General features: G+C 42.1%; 1 protein-coding gene across 2 annotated transcripts in view; it reads left to right on the top strand.

Annotated features, from left to right (window-relative positions):
• Positions 1–1,486: 1,486 nt before the first annotated feature.
• phactr3b (phosphatase and actin regulator 3b) overlaps positions 1,487–17,820 on the top strand; it is a 42,889-nt gene continuing 26,555 nt past the window's right edge. Inside the window, exon 1 of one of the 2 annotated variants that reach the window (XM_034868506.1) lies at positions 1,487–1,749. In XM_034868506.1, coding sequence (XP_034724397.1) covers positions 1,641–1,749 — 109 coding nt within the window. In that variant the 5' untranslated portion in view covers positions 1,487–1,640. Of the gene's footprint in view, positions 1,750–14,101; positions 14,381–17,820 lie in introns of those variants that run through there. The other variant, XM_034868507.1, reaches the window with a different exon arrangement.

Below are 17,820 nucleotides of genomic sequence, written 5' to 3'. Positions count from 1 at the left end.
GTCAGTTGTTGTTGTACGGGTTAAAAACAGGCTCCATGAACTACATGCTGTGCTGGCCGATTCAGTGGTTTTGTGTTTTTTTAGCTGAGCTAGAAGAGAGAATATTCAGTTAAATCAGATTGGTGATACTGTTTCGCCCTGATTATTCTTAGAGAAGTTTGCTGGAAGTTATGTAGGCTAATGCATCCCTGGTGTGTTTTATGCATAGACTGTATAATATTAATATTAACAGTCTATGGTTGAATGTGGAGGGAGCTGCACCAGACTCAATTTAAAAACACAGTCTTTTAAATGCTACATTGTTTGTCAGCAACCATCATATTTTCCCCCTTCATTGCCAAACATGGCCCACATGCCAAATCATACTTTCCTTGGCAGGCTATAGCCTATAGCCTACCTGTGTTGATTAATAGCCTATAGCCTACTACCTTTAGTAAGGCCAAAGTTTTTATTTTAGCCACTGTCCTTATTGACCATTTCTAGCTGAATAGAATCTTCATCATTTCTGGCCGTGGGCCTACATGCTTTCTTCAATAATAGACGATTCAGTCCAGTGAGATATTGCCATTTAGAAAGTCCCCATTTCCTTCCAATCCTAGTGGACATGTATCCAACGCGACCTTCATACTCTGTAGGACATATCGCATTTAAAAGCTGGCCTCGGATGTGAGCCATCAAAGCGCGAAATTGTCCCTAAAACGTGCGAGGCTGGTTTACACCCAGCTGTAGCTTACAGTTCAGCAAACAACAGATTCCTTTGGCCTAACATGTTTGCATATGTGTAATATTGGGCGTGTAGGCCTATATTGAGTCTGGCTTTCTTTGAACAGAGCACTTTTAATTTGAGTTTTTAATACAGGCTGACAAATACAGTGCAGTGACTCAGATTGTAGGCTATATTTAGTCTAGATATGTCAGCATCATGACTGTAATTGGTCTGATAAGGTCAGGTGGGACTTTTAAAAGTGGCTTTGTGTCACACAGACTTTGATTTTGGGGCGAATTGCTCTACCTCCTTGCCACAGCCGCCTTTCTTCAACTGGGCTCATATTACTTGGGAACCTTAATGTACCCTACGTCATTACTAGAGCTTGGTGATAACGCCTACAAAAAAAAAATCCAATTTACTCAATTTAAATCAATTTTTCAATCAATCTGCAAATCACAAAGACATTTTTCAAAACTAGTTTTAACTTTATTTTGTTTTGACTCATACACACACACACACACACACACACATACACATGGGGCAAGCTTAACATTATGATTAGCCTATTCATAGAAATTTTGTGAAAATATGCATTAGTTTGAGTGTTTTGGGGAAGAATGACAAAATGATATAAGTATGCCGTTTATATTCAACAACAACAAAACGGATGCGTGGGATAAAGCTCCCCTGCAATTTGAGTTTCTGAAACGTCAAAAAACTTCAAATCGTTAAAAGATTGGATTTTACGAGCAGCACTTGAAGGAGGCATGATGCTACGCGCGTAATGGATTTCCCCAGCATTGCTGCTTATTGGGGACCAGGAGCTGCAGCTACAGCGGTCCAACCACATTAAATCGTCTCCACCACTGGATGCCGGTGACCTTGGCTAACGGCGGGTACGCCTCTCCTGTGTTTTGCTTTTCTATTCACCATGGCATCATCGGACGGGCTGGGCGAGGATTGCGTGTTGGTGCGTGGAAGATCTCAGAGTGACCCCAGTAGCATCACCGAGGTCCGACTGGGCGAAGCGCACAGAGCAGGTAAGAGGAGCGGGGGGCCCAAATGCATGTTGGACATCTGTCTGCTCATTAGTTCGTGTTTTTGGCAGGTGGTTGGAGAGGAAACGCATCACGATGTCGGGGCTCGCCTAGCCCATCACGTCCGCGGTGATCCCTTTGAATTTGTATGCAACAAACGTAGGTTGTGTGGTAAACGTGCAACATTTATCCTACAATCCCCAACATCTTCTCCCTGCTGTGCTTCAGGCCTTACATGTGAAATTGCTGTAATAATGATGGTATATCTAGCCTATCAGTGAAAATTGTGTCATAACGTGCAGCATATTTTTGTCCAACTGGTGTCTTAACAGTCATGTCTCTGTGGAGTCATTTTCAGCGCAACATCCATTTTATGTCAATAATAGCATGCATTGATTTAATGATTTTGGGGTGTTTCAGACCCATGTGCCTACTACCTGTCACCCATTGCTCAGTTTATTCCTCTCCACATCATCAAGCTGTGGCTGTTGAGGTCATTAGTGCAAGGTAAATCGGCACCTAAACTGGATGTCCTCTATGTGGGTTATTGTAATGTTTTATGATCCAGTTTTTGTATTTTGTGAATTGCTTTTTTTCTAGCATGAAAAGATAGGATGAACAACTTGCCATCACACGTAGACTGCAGTGTGTTGAGTTGAAGCTGATGACAGTGCTGGTTGTGTATTTGGTTGTTTCCATGGTGATCCAAATGGCAGAAGGCAGCCCCTGGCTCTCCAACTGTGAGCCGACATGGTGTTTGTCTGCTCTACTTACTGATCTTTATTTATTTATTTATTTATTTGCAGTACACTGGGTGATGTACAGCGGCCAGCCATTCAAAGTGAAATGTCACTTAGACCGTGAATCGTGTTTTTTTGTGAGGTGGGATTCACAAATCTACTGGAAATCGCTGCGAAGGCTTTCACTGTTGCTCAACAGCTACCAAGCAGCAGTTGTAACATGTAATATTTTGAAAGGTATTGAACAATGGATCGATGTGAGAGCGTAATAAATCACTCATTTTAATCTGCAGGCCCTTACGTTGCTGTTTGCGAGCAATCACCGCAGATGATGTAGATTCAACTCGTTACACAACAGTGTCAGCAGAAAACGTGATTTTGAAGTTGTATTTGTGTACTTTAGCTGTAGTATCTTTACAAATAAGGGTCTCCAATACTGTATCATAGTAGATGTGTGTGGGGGTTGCAGTATAATATATGAGACAACATGCTTGTCTTATTATTATAGCAATCTTATTGAGCTACACTTTAATTCTCACTTGTGTGTGATGTTGCAGTCTGTTTGAGCAGCAGGCCATTGGACAGGGCCAGCTATCTTTAGATATGAGGGCCACAGCGATACAACAGGAAGGATCTTCACGTTCTCATGCCAACGGCAGATATTGTTGTGCTCATGCTCTCTGTTTCGAATCCAGTGCTTGTCACGTTGTCGTGGTTGTTATGGTTACGTAACAGAGTTGGTGTATGTGCAATTCTGAGACAACACTTACCATTTGAAACACAACATTAAATGTACCCGGATCCCTCTAAAGCGTCGTAGCAGATTTCCTCCAAAGTGGACGTTTCCTATGCAGCATCAGGCAGACAGGGTTTGGGCAATGCAGCAGAGAAAACCTGCCTGCCCTCCCCCACTCCTCCATCCCCTCTGCTCGGTGCTAACCCTGATAGCACCTACGGCGGCTTTGATCTTGGCACTTGAAGAACCCTCTTCAAGAAAGGGGATAAAAGGGGAAGTGACAGGTCTCTGATGATGGTGGCATAACTCATATAATAATGGCACGCAGCTGGTCAACGTCACAGTGCCAATCAGCTCCACAGTAGACAAGACGTAAGATACAACGCACTTTTTCTACGGCAGCAGGCTTCAACCAAAACAGAAAAATCCCTTGTCATTTGTGCTGAGAGTGAGTACTCACTCAATGCTTTCAAATCTGAGTCTCATCTGCTCATTGCATAAAGCACACCAACTCTGATTTAACCTGAACACATGTTCAGCAGAACTTACTTTCTGGTTGACAATACTTTACTGTAACAGCTAGAGACAGCAAAGCAGACTACAAAAAAAAAACAATGTGCTATGGATTTAAATCCCTTCACTTTGACTTCTGTAGTTTCATTTTGGAGAGTTTTGGAGCCACCTTGTTCAGGCTAAATCACAAGCTCTGTTGGAGATGATGCAGAACAGCAAGTGCAGCCAAAACAGTTTAGCCCAAAGGTGGAACTCATGCTGCATTCAAGTCTTGGCATATGCAGTATTTGGCAAACCGGATATTCATTACTTTCATTAGGAGAGAGACGGCACGGGTGCAATGTGACACTTAATGCGTCCTCAAATAGAACTTGGCAGAATGTCTCAAATTGTTTCCAACTTCTAAAGTCTGCTGGCAGTGAAGGCATGTGTAATTTTTGAAAATGAAGCCAACATTAGTTTATGCGCCTACTCAATTGTTTTATCAAGCACCAACTATAATAACCACACAAGACATATACATCCCTTGACGCAGTGGTCCAGGGTTCAAGTCTGACCTGCAATGTTTTCCTTTATGTCTTCACCCTTTCTCTTCCCCCTTTCTTAGCTAGCTGTCCTGTTCATTAAAGGTGGAAATACCCAAAAATGTAAAAAATGAAATGCCTACACAAAAAAAAAGCTAAAGGTAACGGACATCCGGCCGAAATGAGAGACGCTCAGCGGCATTTCCAGCGGCATCTGAACAATCTCGGAAGTAGAACCTGCTCCTCAGATCTCTGCAGGGTAAATCCAGACAGCTACTATCAAATCTGTGGAATCCGAGGTTTCCGTTGCACTACTTAAATAACTTTTGAACGTACACATGCCACCAAAACAAGTTATTTCCCGAGACTATTTGGCAGAGGCACCGTGGCTACTTCCGGCACATAGCACAGCCCATGATGATTATGATTGGTTTAAAGAAATGTTTTATCCCATCCTGGCAATGGGATCCTAGAAACAAAGTGGCGCTTCATTCAAAGCACATCTCACTTTATGTGCCCATATTATGAAGAAGAAAAAAAAAAAATCACTTTTTCTGGTATTTGGGTGTTATTTTCTGTCTCTGGTGCTTCCACATGCATACAAACTTGGAAAAAAACATCCATGCTGTTTTGAGTGAGATACGGTTTCTGAATGTCCTCTGCCTTCAGTCTTCGGGGGAGCTGTTCAAAATCTGCACCGCTTCCTACGTCACTAGCTGAGAGAAGGTGGCTAACCGTAGCATGCTAGCTCGTTCTCAATGGCTAAACACTGCAACAACACACTAGTTAACCATAATCTACAAAAGAACTACTTCCATGTCCCTGTTTTGCAGGTATTCCACAAGTGTACCCTTGTTTAGTCTCCCAGCTTATCCTGCCTTGTACAGACCAAAGTTGGAGAAAGAGTTATCTAGCTGATGGGATCTTACCGAGCTACTGCACTTGTGAAACTTTCAACAAAGATAGTATAGAAGTGGGATGTCTCACTCTGTAGCTAAAACAGAGACCTCAACACACAGAGTGAAAACAGGATCTACAGCAATGTTCAGCAAAACAAAAATAAGGTGTTTTTTTAAAATGAAACCATAAAAACCTATTCTGGTACAACCTCACAATAAAATTTTGAACCGGAAAATAAGCACAAAATGGCCACTTTAAGTCTAATTCTAACTCATCCCAAACCTTGCAATATAGTGCTGAGTAATCCTGAGTGTCTGTCCATTCCCTCTCTATATTCAGTACAACCTTGGACAGACCATTTGTCCCTTTTCTATGTGAGAGGTATGGTGACTGCAGTGCTGAGCGGACTCCTCATTTATGCAACATCCATCAATCTGCCACGGTGAGCCCTTGGTGGCAGTTTCACCTACTGATTCACATTCAACTGCTCTTGATCCCATTTAGCATCATTTTAAGACACCTCATCACTAGGCAGGTGTTTAAGATGCATTTCATTGTTAATTCCCCACCTCACGTCACAAACCTCACGTTTCATTAACTCTTCTCTTCACATTTTCTCCATTCAGAAATTTTAGGAGCTTTAACATGGTTTTCATTTAATTGAAAATTGCATTTCTTTTTTTTTTTTCCAACATAAGACCATTTTCAGTGAGCTCAGTCTCTGCTGTGGATTTAGTTTTTGTGACGTGGCAGATGAATTCTTTTGTGTACAACAGTGTAAAATGGAAGTGGAATTGCTTTATTATTTTTCTATAACCAGCTATGCACACCTTTCTCCCCATCTCAATTCCAACTGCAGTTGCTGTGTAATGACTCATGTGGCTGTGAAGAGATGTAGCACTTGGTCCATGCTGAGTTGAATGTGCATGTAGAAGTGAGCTGCCAGGTGCCAGTTTTGCTATTCTCTCTTTTCAACCACAGCAATGGAGTCGAGGGAGAAGCCTTTTTATGTCAGGGCAGCATGTCAGATTAGTACCACAGCCCCAGGTCCAACAAGATGGACCTGGAAGATGAGTGGAGCAAGAGAAGAGTCTCCTGCAGGCACTTTGATCATTTCTTTTAACGTGCTATGCAATAGACACCCACAGTTTGGTGCTGTGTTTACGCCAGATTCTAGCATCCCCAGCATGTCAGCTAGCATCACAACTCTACTGTCAAGTCCTACTTTCAAGTAACTTAAATACATAATTAAGGCAATAAAAACAAATCAATTATACATACTGTTTCATTTCCTTTGAAGGAAAATGTTGGCTATTTACAACTAGTGGGTCTTGCTTTTATTGTTTTGGCCATCATTAAGTGTACTATTGATTATGTTAACATCATACTTACCAAGTTAACGGCTGAGATCTGGAAGATGCAAACATTGCTACAACAAAGTCTGACAGGGCAAAAAAATGAGCAGTCAGACGGTTATACAGATTGTAAGATAGGCAACAAGTGAGCCAGATCACCTACAATACTTTTTTGGGATGTAACATTACATGTCATTTAGCTGTCGCTTTTATCTAAAGCGACTTACACTTGCTATATATGTAAGAGGTCGCCCTCCTTTGGAGCAACTAGGGGTTAAGTGTCTTGCTCAGGGACACATTGGTTGATGTTTCGCCGTGGGAATTGAAGCATGTTCTCCCACACCAAAGGCATGTGTCATATCCACTGCACCATCATCACTCCCTATGTAAAACTGAAGAGCGCTAATTGTGCCCCATGGACTTCTTTAACTGTTAAAATCATTCCCAGATCGTAGCAAATAAGCTGGGTAGTACAAGGTCATCTGACTGAGTGGCTAACAGTTCACCAGCTAATTGATAACTTTTGGCATTTTTCTACCACATGGCACTGGCTCAACTCTACTCTACTTTTTGGGTTTACCATTAGGAAAAAATGCTCCCTGGTACCTGCTAACTGGTACTTTTATTAGTACCACCTCAGTCGAGGTTCAGAGCGAGCTGAGGCGATACCAAAAGGTGATGTAAAAACCTGCAGACTACTGATTGGACGGCAGGAGACTGGTTGGTTCTCTACCCCGATAAGCAACTCACAGTCATTGGGTGGCCACAGAGATAATTTTGCTAGCTGGAGCTCATCTTCTCTACGTTTCCTCTGTGTTTATGTTAAACTGGCAAGTTGGTAGAGAAGGTAGTACCCAAATGCAGAGATGACTTGCGAGGTAATAAGCTTGAGTCTTTTATTTAACAAAAAAACTAAAAAAAGAAGGTGTCAACAAAAACCGCAGATCAAAAACCAAGAAACCAGATGAACAGAAACCAAGGGAAAAATCAGGAGACAGGCAGATTAATTCACAGTTTGCTGACGCAGGGAAATACAACAATGATCCGACACATGACAAGGGAAGCACAAAGACTAAATACACTGGATAACGAGAGACAGGCGACACTAGGATCAGGAACAGGTGAAACACATCAGGGTGGGGCAAACAATCACGGAGGTGGGAAAACGAAAGACAGAAAGTAAAATCAGACAAGATTAGGGAGGAAACACAAACTAAAACAAAACAGGAAATTGAACAAATAACCAATCATCACATCGGCAGGGTAAATCCAGACAGCTAGCTAGACAAACTGGTTCCTTCCCCAGGCTATTTTGCAGAGGCGCCGTTGCTCTGTGTGGCACTTAGCACCGCCCAAGAAGATTGTGATTAGTGTAAAGAAATGCCAATAAACCAGAGCAGGTTTTTCCCCCATCCTGGAACCCTGTGTGGACTCGCCAGGGCCTCCTCTGCAGCGCTGTGGAGGAACGTCTGGCAATGCTACGGAGCAGGTGACCATAATCCTCATGAATCGACCAGAGTTTAAAATCCCTCTTTTTTATTTTTATGACTATATGAATTATAGTTTCAAACATTGCACAATAGTAATACAACATAAATGAGGATAAAGTAAGGATTCCTTTTCCCAAGCCCATACCATCCCCACTCCCATATCACCCACCCCCCAAAAATATGTCACAAGTACACACAATATTACAAGTCGCACACACATAAACGCAAAAAGTGTTTGTCAGAGGGACATCCGGTGGATTTTCTGGCGGCACCGGAAGTGGAACGTCATGGACACAGACTACAGATGAACACTGTGTGCAGGCAGGATTATAATAAGAAATACATAAACCAAACATTACTTAATGTTATGCCTGTATGTGAGTATTTTTAGAGTTTATGCAACTCCTCATAGTTTTCATTTCAAAAGTAGGAGATCTGAAAGCAGTGGTGAAGGATTTAGCATAGAACGCACAGCGACAATTAATGTGGAGCATTGCAGAAGTGATGCAATTTAATCTAGGACTGTAGATGAAAATGGGATTTGCTGAGGCGGTAATAGGTTGTTCCATCAATATGTTTTACCCTTGAGTCTCTGGTGCAGCATTTATTCTTTTTTATTAGCTGGCCAAGAATCAATGTTACAGTGGCTCATTCAAAAGCACCTTGCTTTTTGTGCCTACTCACCTCTCATGCCATTATGCTCTCTGCTGAGATGGCCCGGGTCCCACAGACTACAAGGCCCAGGGGAGCAGCCAGAAGCAGGACAAAACATGACATCATCCTCGACCAATGTACTGAAAGGACATAAACAGCACTGTGTGGGGGACTGTCATAATGAAGATACAGGGCCGTAAATCCAAATTTTCCCAACATAAGCCCATTGACCAAATTGTTTTTTAAACTCACTGAGCAGCCTGGAAGCCAGGGACGTTGGTGTGCTTATTTATTGGGGGCATCTTAGAGCTAGGGTACAAGCGGCCGAAATGGGTTTCCTCAGGAGGGTGGCTGGCGTCTCCCTTAGAGATAGGGTGAGAAGCTCAGTCATCCGAGAGGAGCTCAGAGTAGAGCCGCTGCTCCTTCGCGTCAAAAGGAGCCAGTTGAGGTGGTTCGGGCATCTGGTAAGGATGCCTCCTGGGCGCCTCCCTAGGGAGGTGTTCCAGGCACGTCCAGCTGGGAGGAGGCCTCGGGGAAGACCCAGGACTAGGTGGAGAGATTATATCTCCAACCTGGCCTGGGAACGCCTCGGGATCCCCCAGTCGGAGCTGGTTGATGTGGCTCGGGAAAGGGAAGTTTGGGGTCCCCTACTGGAGCTGCTGCCCCCGCGACCCGACTGGATAAGCAGATGAAGATGGATGGATGGATGGATGGATCTTAGAGCTACAAAACATAAACTTAAACTTTATAAAATACAAATTAGAATAAAAGCTAAATTGTGTATGACATTGTGAAACTATAGCGACTGGAATATGTTGCACATGTTGCCTTCCATTAAATAAACAATGAATGAATGATCCTTTATCACTTAGTCTATATCCGCGACGTTCCACTTCCGGGATCGCTCCGTTGTCGCCGGAAATTCTGCCGGATGTCGCTCTTTTTGCCCGGATGTCCGTTACTTTGCGCGTTGGAATTTTAAACTCTGGTCGATTTATGAGGACTATGGTTAACTGCTCCTCAGATCTCTGCAGGGTAAATCCAGTTAGCTAGCTAGACTATCTGTCCAATCTGAAATCCTTTCTGTTGAAAGACTACAACCACCTTTCCACTAAGACAAGTTCCTTCCTGAGGCACCGTTGCTGCGCTTGGTGCTTAGCACCACCCAAGACAATCGTGATTGGTTTAAAGAAATGCCAATTTGTGCTGTGTGGACTAGCCAGACCCTCCTCTGCAGTGCTGGGGAGGACTAGAAGTAAGGTGACTTAAGCCGTTTTTCCATAAAATAGTGCCAGCTCTGCTCAGCTTGTCCCGACTCAGACTTGGTGCCCCATCCCCCTTTTTCCATTGCAGATTTACTACCGTAGTAAGTGTGGCTTACTGAGTGTGGCTGGTCGTCATAGTGACCCCGCAGGAAACCGCCGTGACCTAATGCGACACACACCCTCAAGACAAAAAAACACAACTGGCTAAACTATTAAAAATGGCGGGTTTGTTCAGGACACCCCGGTCTGTACCTAGCGATGATGACGCAGGTCTTAATGTCACCTTTTGGTTTTGCCTCCGCTCTCTTGGAACCTCGACGCAGGGGGTACGTATGTTTGCAAGTACCAGGGACGTTTTCACATAATGGAAAACCAAAAAAGGCAAGTAAAGTCGAGGCGAGACAAGCAGGTACCATGTAATGGACTATCACCCAGGAGATCGGGGTTTGTGTCCCTTGGCATTGTGCTCTCTAATGTCATGATTCGTACTTGGGCAACACTGCCTTTATGGCGGCTGTGGCTCAGTGGTAGAGCGGTTGCCTACCAATCGGAAGGTTGGTGGTTCGATCCCCGCCCCTGCAGTCATTGTCGAAGTGTCCTTGGGCAAGGCACTGAACCCCGAGTTGCCCCCGGTGCTGCGCATCGGAGTGTGAATGTGTGTGAATGTTTATCTGATGAGCAGGTGGCACCTTGTACGGCAGCCCCGGCCACAGTGTATGATTGTGTGTGAATGGTGAATGTTTCCTGTAGATGTAAAAGCGCTTTGAGCAGTTGTTAAGACTGGAAAAGCGCTATATAAATACAGCACATTTACATTTTATCAATTTTAATGGATGTTGTGTGCAGGTCACATCCCGAGGGAGGATGTGAACATGGAATTGTATGCTTTATTTTATGAAAGAAATTCAGATCACTATGTGTGTAACCGAGACAGAGATCTACCCAGCAACTGGGCTAGGCATGTTGGGGAGAGCTACTTGAATTAAGCTGTCAGCCGTTTACACACAATGTATCTTTTATGAATGCTTCATGTGTTGACCTAATTCCTTTCAGAGCTGAGTAAAAGCAATATGCTGCACACGATAACACAGCAGAGCATCTAGCTGATCCTTTAGACATCCTTATCCCACGACAAGAGGATAGAAACGGCTGGACAAATAGAATCAGAGCTGTGATATGATCACTTGGATGCCCTGCGAATGCAAGTATAAAAGCTCTAGACCACCCAAGCTTAGAGTTGTTTTTAGTCGTATTTTTTTTATTTTTTAAATCTCCACTTCATCCCACAGAGGCCTACAAACAGCCTATTTTGCTCACTGTGGCAGATGTAATTAAAGCCAACGCTTAAGCCCACAGTATAGGAATGGAGAGCCTGATAGCTGTCAGACTTAAATCTCTCAGCAGTGTAAAAGAAAGTGAAAGAAGGGTCAGGGCAGAAACTGCAAAAATCTGCTATAACTGGTTGCTGGATTTGAAGAAAAAGTAATAATGAAAAGCTACATATCAGCTCCAAACTGCCGTTTGAATGTGCTAACCCCATGCAATAAAAAGGAAGACTGTTTAGAAAGAGCCCAAACACAGACATGCGCCAGTTATCTATTCCACAAATAGATTGTTTATTCTCTACCAGCCTCACTTGCTGGAGCAACCACATGCTTTGTTTTGTGAGCCAAGCGTGCTACCGATGGAACGATTTGTCATCGACAGAAAACTAGAACGTAAACATTATAGCATTTGTTGTTCAAAAAACCAATACATTTACCTAATCAATTTTTCCGTTTAATAAGGACCTCTAACTGCCGTTAGAATTATGACTCTAGTGTATTTGGTCAGGAACAAAGCTGGAAGCAGCAAAACCTAATAGGGAGGATTTTTGGGTGGACAGATGGTTCAACAAAGCCTATTATAATATCCTTTAACAATGTTATTATAGCAAACCCTATTATTGTTATTATGATTATATTTGTTTTTGCGTAAACTTTAATAAACCTTAAGCATAGCAGTGGCAGATCAAAATGTGAATGCTCTTAATCATATGGTTGCAATATATCATATGTAACATTTTTGGAAGGTGCTGCTGAAAAATGGCCTCCTGTCGATATAGGAAATGCTCATACGTATGGTTTTGGAAGGCAATGAGAAGCAGGTATACTTTGGAGTACATGTTGGAAAACATTTATGATAATCAATGAAGTTTGCAAGCAAGAACCACATTTGCTGATTAAAGTCATACGCTGTGTAAAAGAAGTGGACTTTGACGTCACCCAATGGTTTAATGGACGACCACTTTAAAGCCCCAGGTTTCGGATTTGCATCGCAGAGCTACTAAGTTATAATGTATCTAATATTAATTTACCATCTGCAAAGGAATTTTGGGTCTAGATGTTTGTTTTTTGTCAACTCTGAACATCATGTCAGGCTTTTAATAACTGCCCCCTGATTGAGTTACTTTGGGGCTAATATGAGAAACACAGGCTCTCTCAGCCATCACTGAACTACTACTATGTGACTACTTTGCGGTTGAGGTTTGCAATCAATTTCAAAGTGCTTTGGGGAAAATTCTTCCACAAATGGACACTCCATGTAACTGCAGGTTAGAGCTGTTATACTGCTGATGTAGAGCAAGCGTCTCCATTTTCTCTCTACTCCCTTGTGACTGCACAACTGTTTAATACCACCCCCCTGACCCATCTGAAAGAATGCCCCAGAAATGATCCCTTCCTAATGCAGATCTAATATAAGTGGGGCCAAACTCATCACAACAGTCCTCATTATATTTAAAAATACATTATAAAGTTCATCTAATATATGCAATGATGTGTCAGTGTTCTGCAGTCTCAGTTAATCAAATTTGTTGTCTATTTTTCAAAGTTAGTCTTTGCATACAGAATGACGTCTTGTCTTCAAAGTCTTTGCTGCCTATACACTATATAGCGTGCTCAATTATTCATACAATTGATTATCCATGGCCTACAGCATTTTTAGCTCAAAATCCAATAATGCAATGATTTCACGCAATCTTGGCAAAATGGAAAGAACAGGATAGCCTCCCGTTTTTCCAATTTTGGAATATATTTTTCCAAGATGGGAATACTCACTGTGAGCGTTGTAAATTTGTGTACACTGAAAATTGTGACTACCTTGGTGCGATCGCTTCAGATTTCTTCGTATTTAAGTTGGCAAGCTTGAGGTCATGTGTCAGTTGTCATTAAGTGATCCCAGTTTGTGCGGGCATCCTTTTGGCGTGCCCTCCATCCTAGAGGAAGTCTTGTAAATACTGAATGAGATTGCTTACATTGTTTACATTCCTAATGCTTACTGCTTGTGTGTCCCTGAGGAGAAATCGAGCCATTGACTTTCATCATCTCTGATGTAACTCCTGCCTTCCCTCGGTGTGTATAAGTGGCCGTCTAATCGATCTGAAACCACAAAGCTTTGTTTACACCAGATGTGACGTTGTCTGAATATTTAATAATTAGTCTTCTGTGCCGATGGAGTGTATGATGCAAGTAAAGAAAAAAAAGATTAATAAAAAAAGGTTCACACTCTATTTAAGCACTTTGTGCTCCGTAAAAGTGCTTTGAGAAGTCGTAAGGACTAGAAAAAAAGATTATATAAATACAGTCCAATTACATTTGATCACCTGTGGTGTTTTCTGTGTAATATATTTCAAAGTTTTCTTCCTTCTACATATCTGACATTATTTATTTATTACCAAGCCTACCCAGTGGACTGTCCTATACTCTTAATGATACACTCAGATTCTAACATAGACATATGTTTTGGGCTATATAAAAAAATACAAAATTAGCTCAAGATAAATTGTAGATATGTTAAAACGCTAAAAAAAATAAGGTTCTAATACATATTTAAGCACCCCAAAACAAGTATGCTACCTGATGTAAAAATATTACAGCAAAAAACTTGCTTTTAAACTGCGTGTGTGTGTGCGTGTGTGTGTGTGTGTGTGCGTGTGTGTGTGTGTGTGTGTGTGTGTGTGTGTATGTGTGTGTGTGCGTGCGTGCGTGCGTGCGTGCGTGTGTGTGTGTGTGTGTGTGTGTTGTAACCTATTGCCTCTGCCAGAGTGCCTACGCTCGGCTACTGTATGTGTTGCAGTAGGGGATGAGTGTGTGCCCGTTTATTTGCTCTCCTCCTCCCGGCCAACGGGGCGGGGTCCACATGGCCCATCAACACTAGCAGCTATCCTCAGCTGTAAAAACCCGGCGTCACACTTCGTTTCCGCTCACTCGGACCGCTCCCGTCTCCGTTAAACTCGCATTTTTACGCCTTTTTGAACGAGGTTCTGTTACAATAACTATTTTCTTTCTTCTGCTTTTTTTCTTTCTTCTTTTCTTCTAATAATGCACCGCGGTGACCAGTCAGTCTGAGCCTGTCGGCTCTTTTGGGAACATGTGAGAATCTGGAGAAGGACTGGATAGCTGTGTATCATATGATATGTATGTATGCATGTGTTATTTGGCTCAATATTACACTCATTTATAGTCAATTTGTGGCCAAGCATCCAACGCATTTACCCTAAACGTCATGTAACGTGTCTATTAGGACTAGTAGTAAATGTTACTTGGTGCTATTTCCTTCTAACATATCATTCATCTTCATATTCATATACCCACAGTCACGTGTGGCGTTCAGCAGCGAGTTTGCAGTAAAGATTTGTCGACTTCAATGTTATTTCTTTAGACATTATGTGATTTCCCTAAAAACCTAACTTTTTGCTTGTGTATATATTCCAAAAACACTCAAGAGCCTTAAAATCATGGCAACAAGTTATAAGAAATGTGAGTGATGATGAGGACGTTGTGTCTGTGGTGTGTGTCTGTTGTGTGTGTGCTCTCTGTGTTTGGCTATCTGCTGCAGCAGACCTTTGCTTTATGCTACAGTAGCCACTGGACACTCTCTGACTTTACAATTCATTTTCTTTTCCCTGCTTGAAAAGATAATTATTTTCCTGCATTTGCATAAAAAAGACATGCTAATGTTCACTCAAACCCTAGCACATAAATAAATAATTCAGCATAACTTGCAAATTATAAATACAGTGGCTCCCTGACGTACATTATGCATCGCTACATGCTGGGCAGCGATTGGCTGCAGCTCTCCATCTCTCTGTGGCAACAGCCTTCCCATCCACCCAGCAACTCCCTATTCCTCATGCTGTGGTGATTCTCTGCCTCCCAGGGCCCTTTTTTCTGCAGCATCCAACGTGGTAACCATTGCAACGGCCGCCTGACCCTGGGTGTGCTGCTACAGTTACTACAAGCTTGACCTGAATTCGTCGTGCTAGGCAGGCACACATGACTTGGGCAACTGACCTGCTTCTCATTGTTGCGGGTCAAGCAGCTTTGATTGTGAGTGAAAGCCTTGACACACTTCTTCAGTAATGATTGGCCTTTTGTCATTAGCTGAGTCTGCATTTTTATAATGTTACCTCTCTTTGAGGATTAGGAGGTCTGTTCAACACAGTGGAAATAAGCAGTTCGCGGCTGTACGCAGATGAACTTTTAGCTTGTTACACCCTAAAAAACAAAGTTTAAAGGTCAGTGTGTTTAATGTGTTTAGTTCTTCATTATCAAAATCAGTGTTGCCCATTTACAAACTTGTCCTTTTTTATAAATATTTACCATCACCATTAATTCCAAGTATTCCTATCTGTTTGACATTTTACATTTCCATTTGCATGAACTGGGGGTAGACCATAGACAGTTAAAGAAATGGACCAACAGATCCTGTTCTTCTGGATGGAGACGAGTGAAGGAAACTAGAAACACTTTTCCGGTGATGGCTAGGCGTTACCGCACAGCCTCGAACTGAGCTTAACAACGTAGATGTAACGTAAGCAACATGTCTGAAAGTTGTAAGTCTTCTGGTAGCTGTGCAAGAGAAATCACAATCATTCCCAATCAGCAGAGACGGAGAGCGTAGGTATACATGTATGTTAAGAGATAACATAGACATAGGCTAATTACTGCTAATTATCATGCTAGTTAACATTAGTAACCAAACCTAAACAGCTGCTTTAAGTCAAAACTGTCCGCGAGCTTCTCCAGGTAATAGTGATTTGTCGACTATGCGACAGCAAGTCGCGTGTTTATGACACAATCGTTAGCCTATTTTTACAAAAACGTCTGCTACAGAGCCATAACGCGAGGTATAAGGTAATGGAGCCTTTATACATTGTCGTGTTTCTTCAGAAATAAACAATGCACAAATAGAGTCTTCAGATGTGAAGTTATTCACTGTCAAAGTGGCGCCAAAATGAATGTTAGTCAATGGGATGCTAACTGCAGGTGATGGCTTCTTAGCATTAAAATGGCACCATGGGAGCTACGCTCAGAGAGGAGAGGCTGACCCCCTTTGGGTAGACACTCCATATTCATGCAACTTTTTGAAGCGTGAAGGCTACTGTAGATGTAATACATACTTTATAATCAACACGCTAGATGGGAGATATTTCTAAAAAAATGCCAAAAATACTTCTCTTCTTTGTCGTATGTGCTAGTAAATTGAATAGTCATTGGGTAAGATTGTTGGACAGAAACAAAACAAAAAATCACTTTTGGGCTTCAGGAAATTAGGAAGGCCAATTACCTGACTAAAGCAATAATTGATTAATTGATAACGTAACTGGCAGACTAATTGAAATAGAAAGTAATCGTTAGTTGCAGCCCTGGCCCCTTTGTGAACTTGTTAACCGTCTAACATTAGCAAGGGTTTGTATGATGGCTTGTATCTGTGATGGAGATCCTTGTAAACATACACCTACTTGAAAGTATCTATTCCTGGCTGCTCCCTGCATCATTCTGTAGAACGGGTGAATATTTTTCAGTTAGATTTTGACCTTGCTTTTACTTGCCCCCATTCCACATGCTGGCACCTTTACCACCAAATCCATCCTCCCCTGTGGAATACCACAACACACCTCCTTTTCTCCTCTTATTATGGGACTGGGGACTGTAATAAGTGTATGTAATTAATTTCTTAAGGGATATAAATGAGCAGATGTGGATATTGACGCAGAAAATGAAAGTGTGCACAGCCCACGGCTCAGCTGTAGGCTCCCTGAGGTGTCAGCTTGTTGTCGGAGCCAGACTGTGTAGGAGTGCCTATTTCTGTCCTTTCTCCAAGGAACCTCTCTCTCTCTCTCTCTCTCTCTCTCTCCCTGCTACTCGATGCAGCAGTCCGCTAAGTCAGCCTCTGTGCTTTTCTGCGTGTCTATCATTGTCACCCTACTGTAAAGCTTAGCATGCAGGCTTAAAAGTGCTTCAAGAAGTCAGAGTACCAGCTAAGAGGAAGAGCCATTGATTGACAGTCGTTGTCTGTCGTTAGAAATCCAAGCTTCTGCACACGATTAGTCAGGTAATCGATTAGTTTAATGGACTGGGTGGATCTCTGATTTGAACTTTTCAAATGTGAAGACTGTTTTGGATTCTTTATTTTGACTAATAGTGAACTGAAGATTGAGTTTTAGACAAAACTAGAGATAATCTTCTGATGGGATCACACCAGGCGTGACACCAAATCGAGCTTGGTGTCTCCAGGACCCCATTTTGTCATGATCTCACACACACAAACACACACACACACACACACACACACACACGGTCAGTGCTTCTTCAAATGTCTTGTTTGGTCTGACAAAAAAAAAAAGTTTAAATTACAGCCCTTAATTAAGATTATTTGTTTTAATACACACAAAACATAGTGTGGGTATTAGAATAATGTTATCTGTTTGTGTAAATGATTTAAAAAAAACTTTAAATATTAAGCATTGTATCAAAAGTAGGGCTTTCCAAAACCCTGGAATAAATTCTTGTCAGTACCCAAAAATAATGACGAATAAAGGACAATAAAAGACAACACAACTAAACGAACACAT

Source organism: Etheostoma cragini, chromosome 4 (genome assembly GCF_013103735.1).
Source record: "Etheostoma cragini isolate CJK2018 chromosome 4, CSU_Ecrag_1.0, whole genome shotgun sequence".
NCBI classification, from domain to species: Eukaryota; Metazoa; Chordata; class Actinopteri; order Perciformes; family Percidae; genus Etheostoma; species Etheostoma cragini.
Note: the sequence above shows the minus strand (reverse complement) of the source record. Positions and strands in the feature narration are given on the sequence as shown.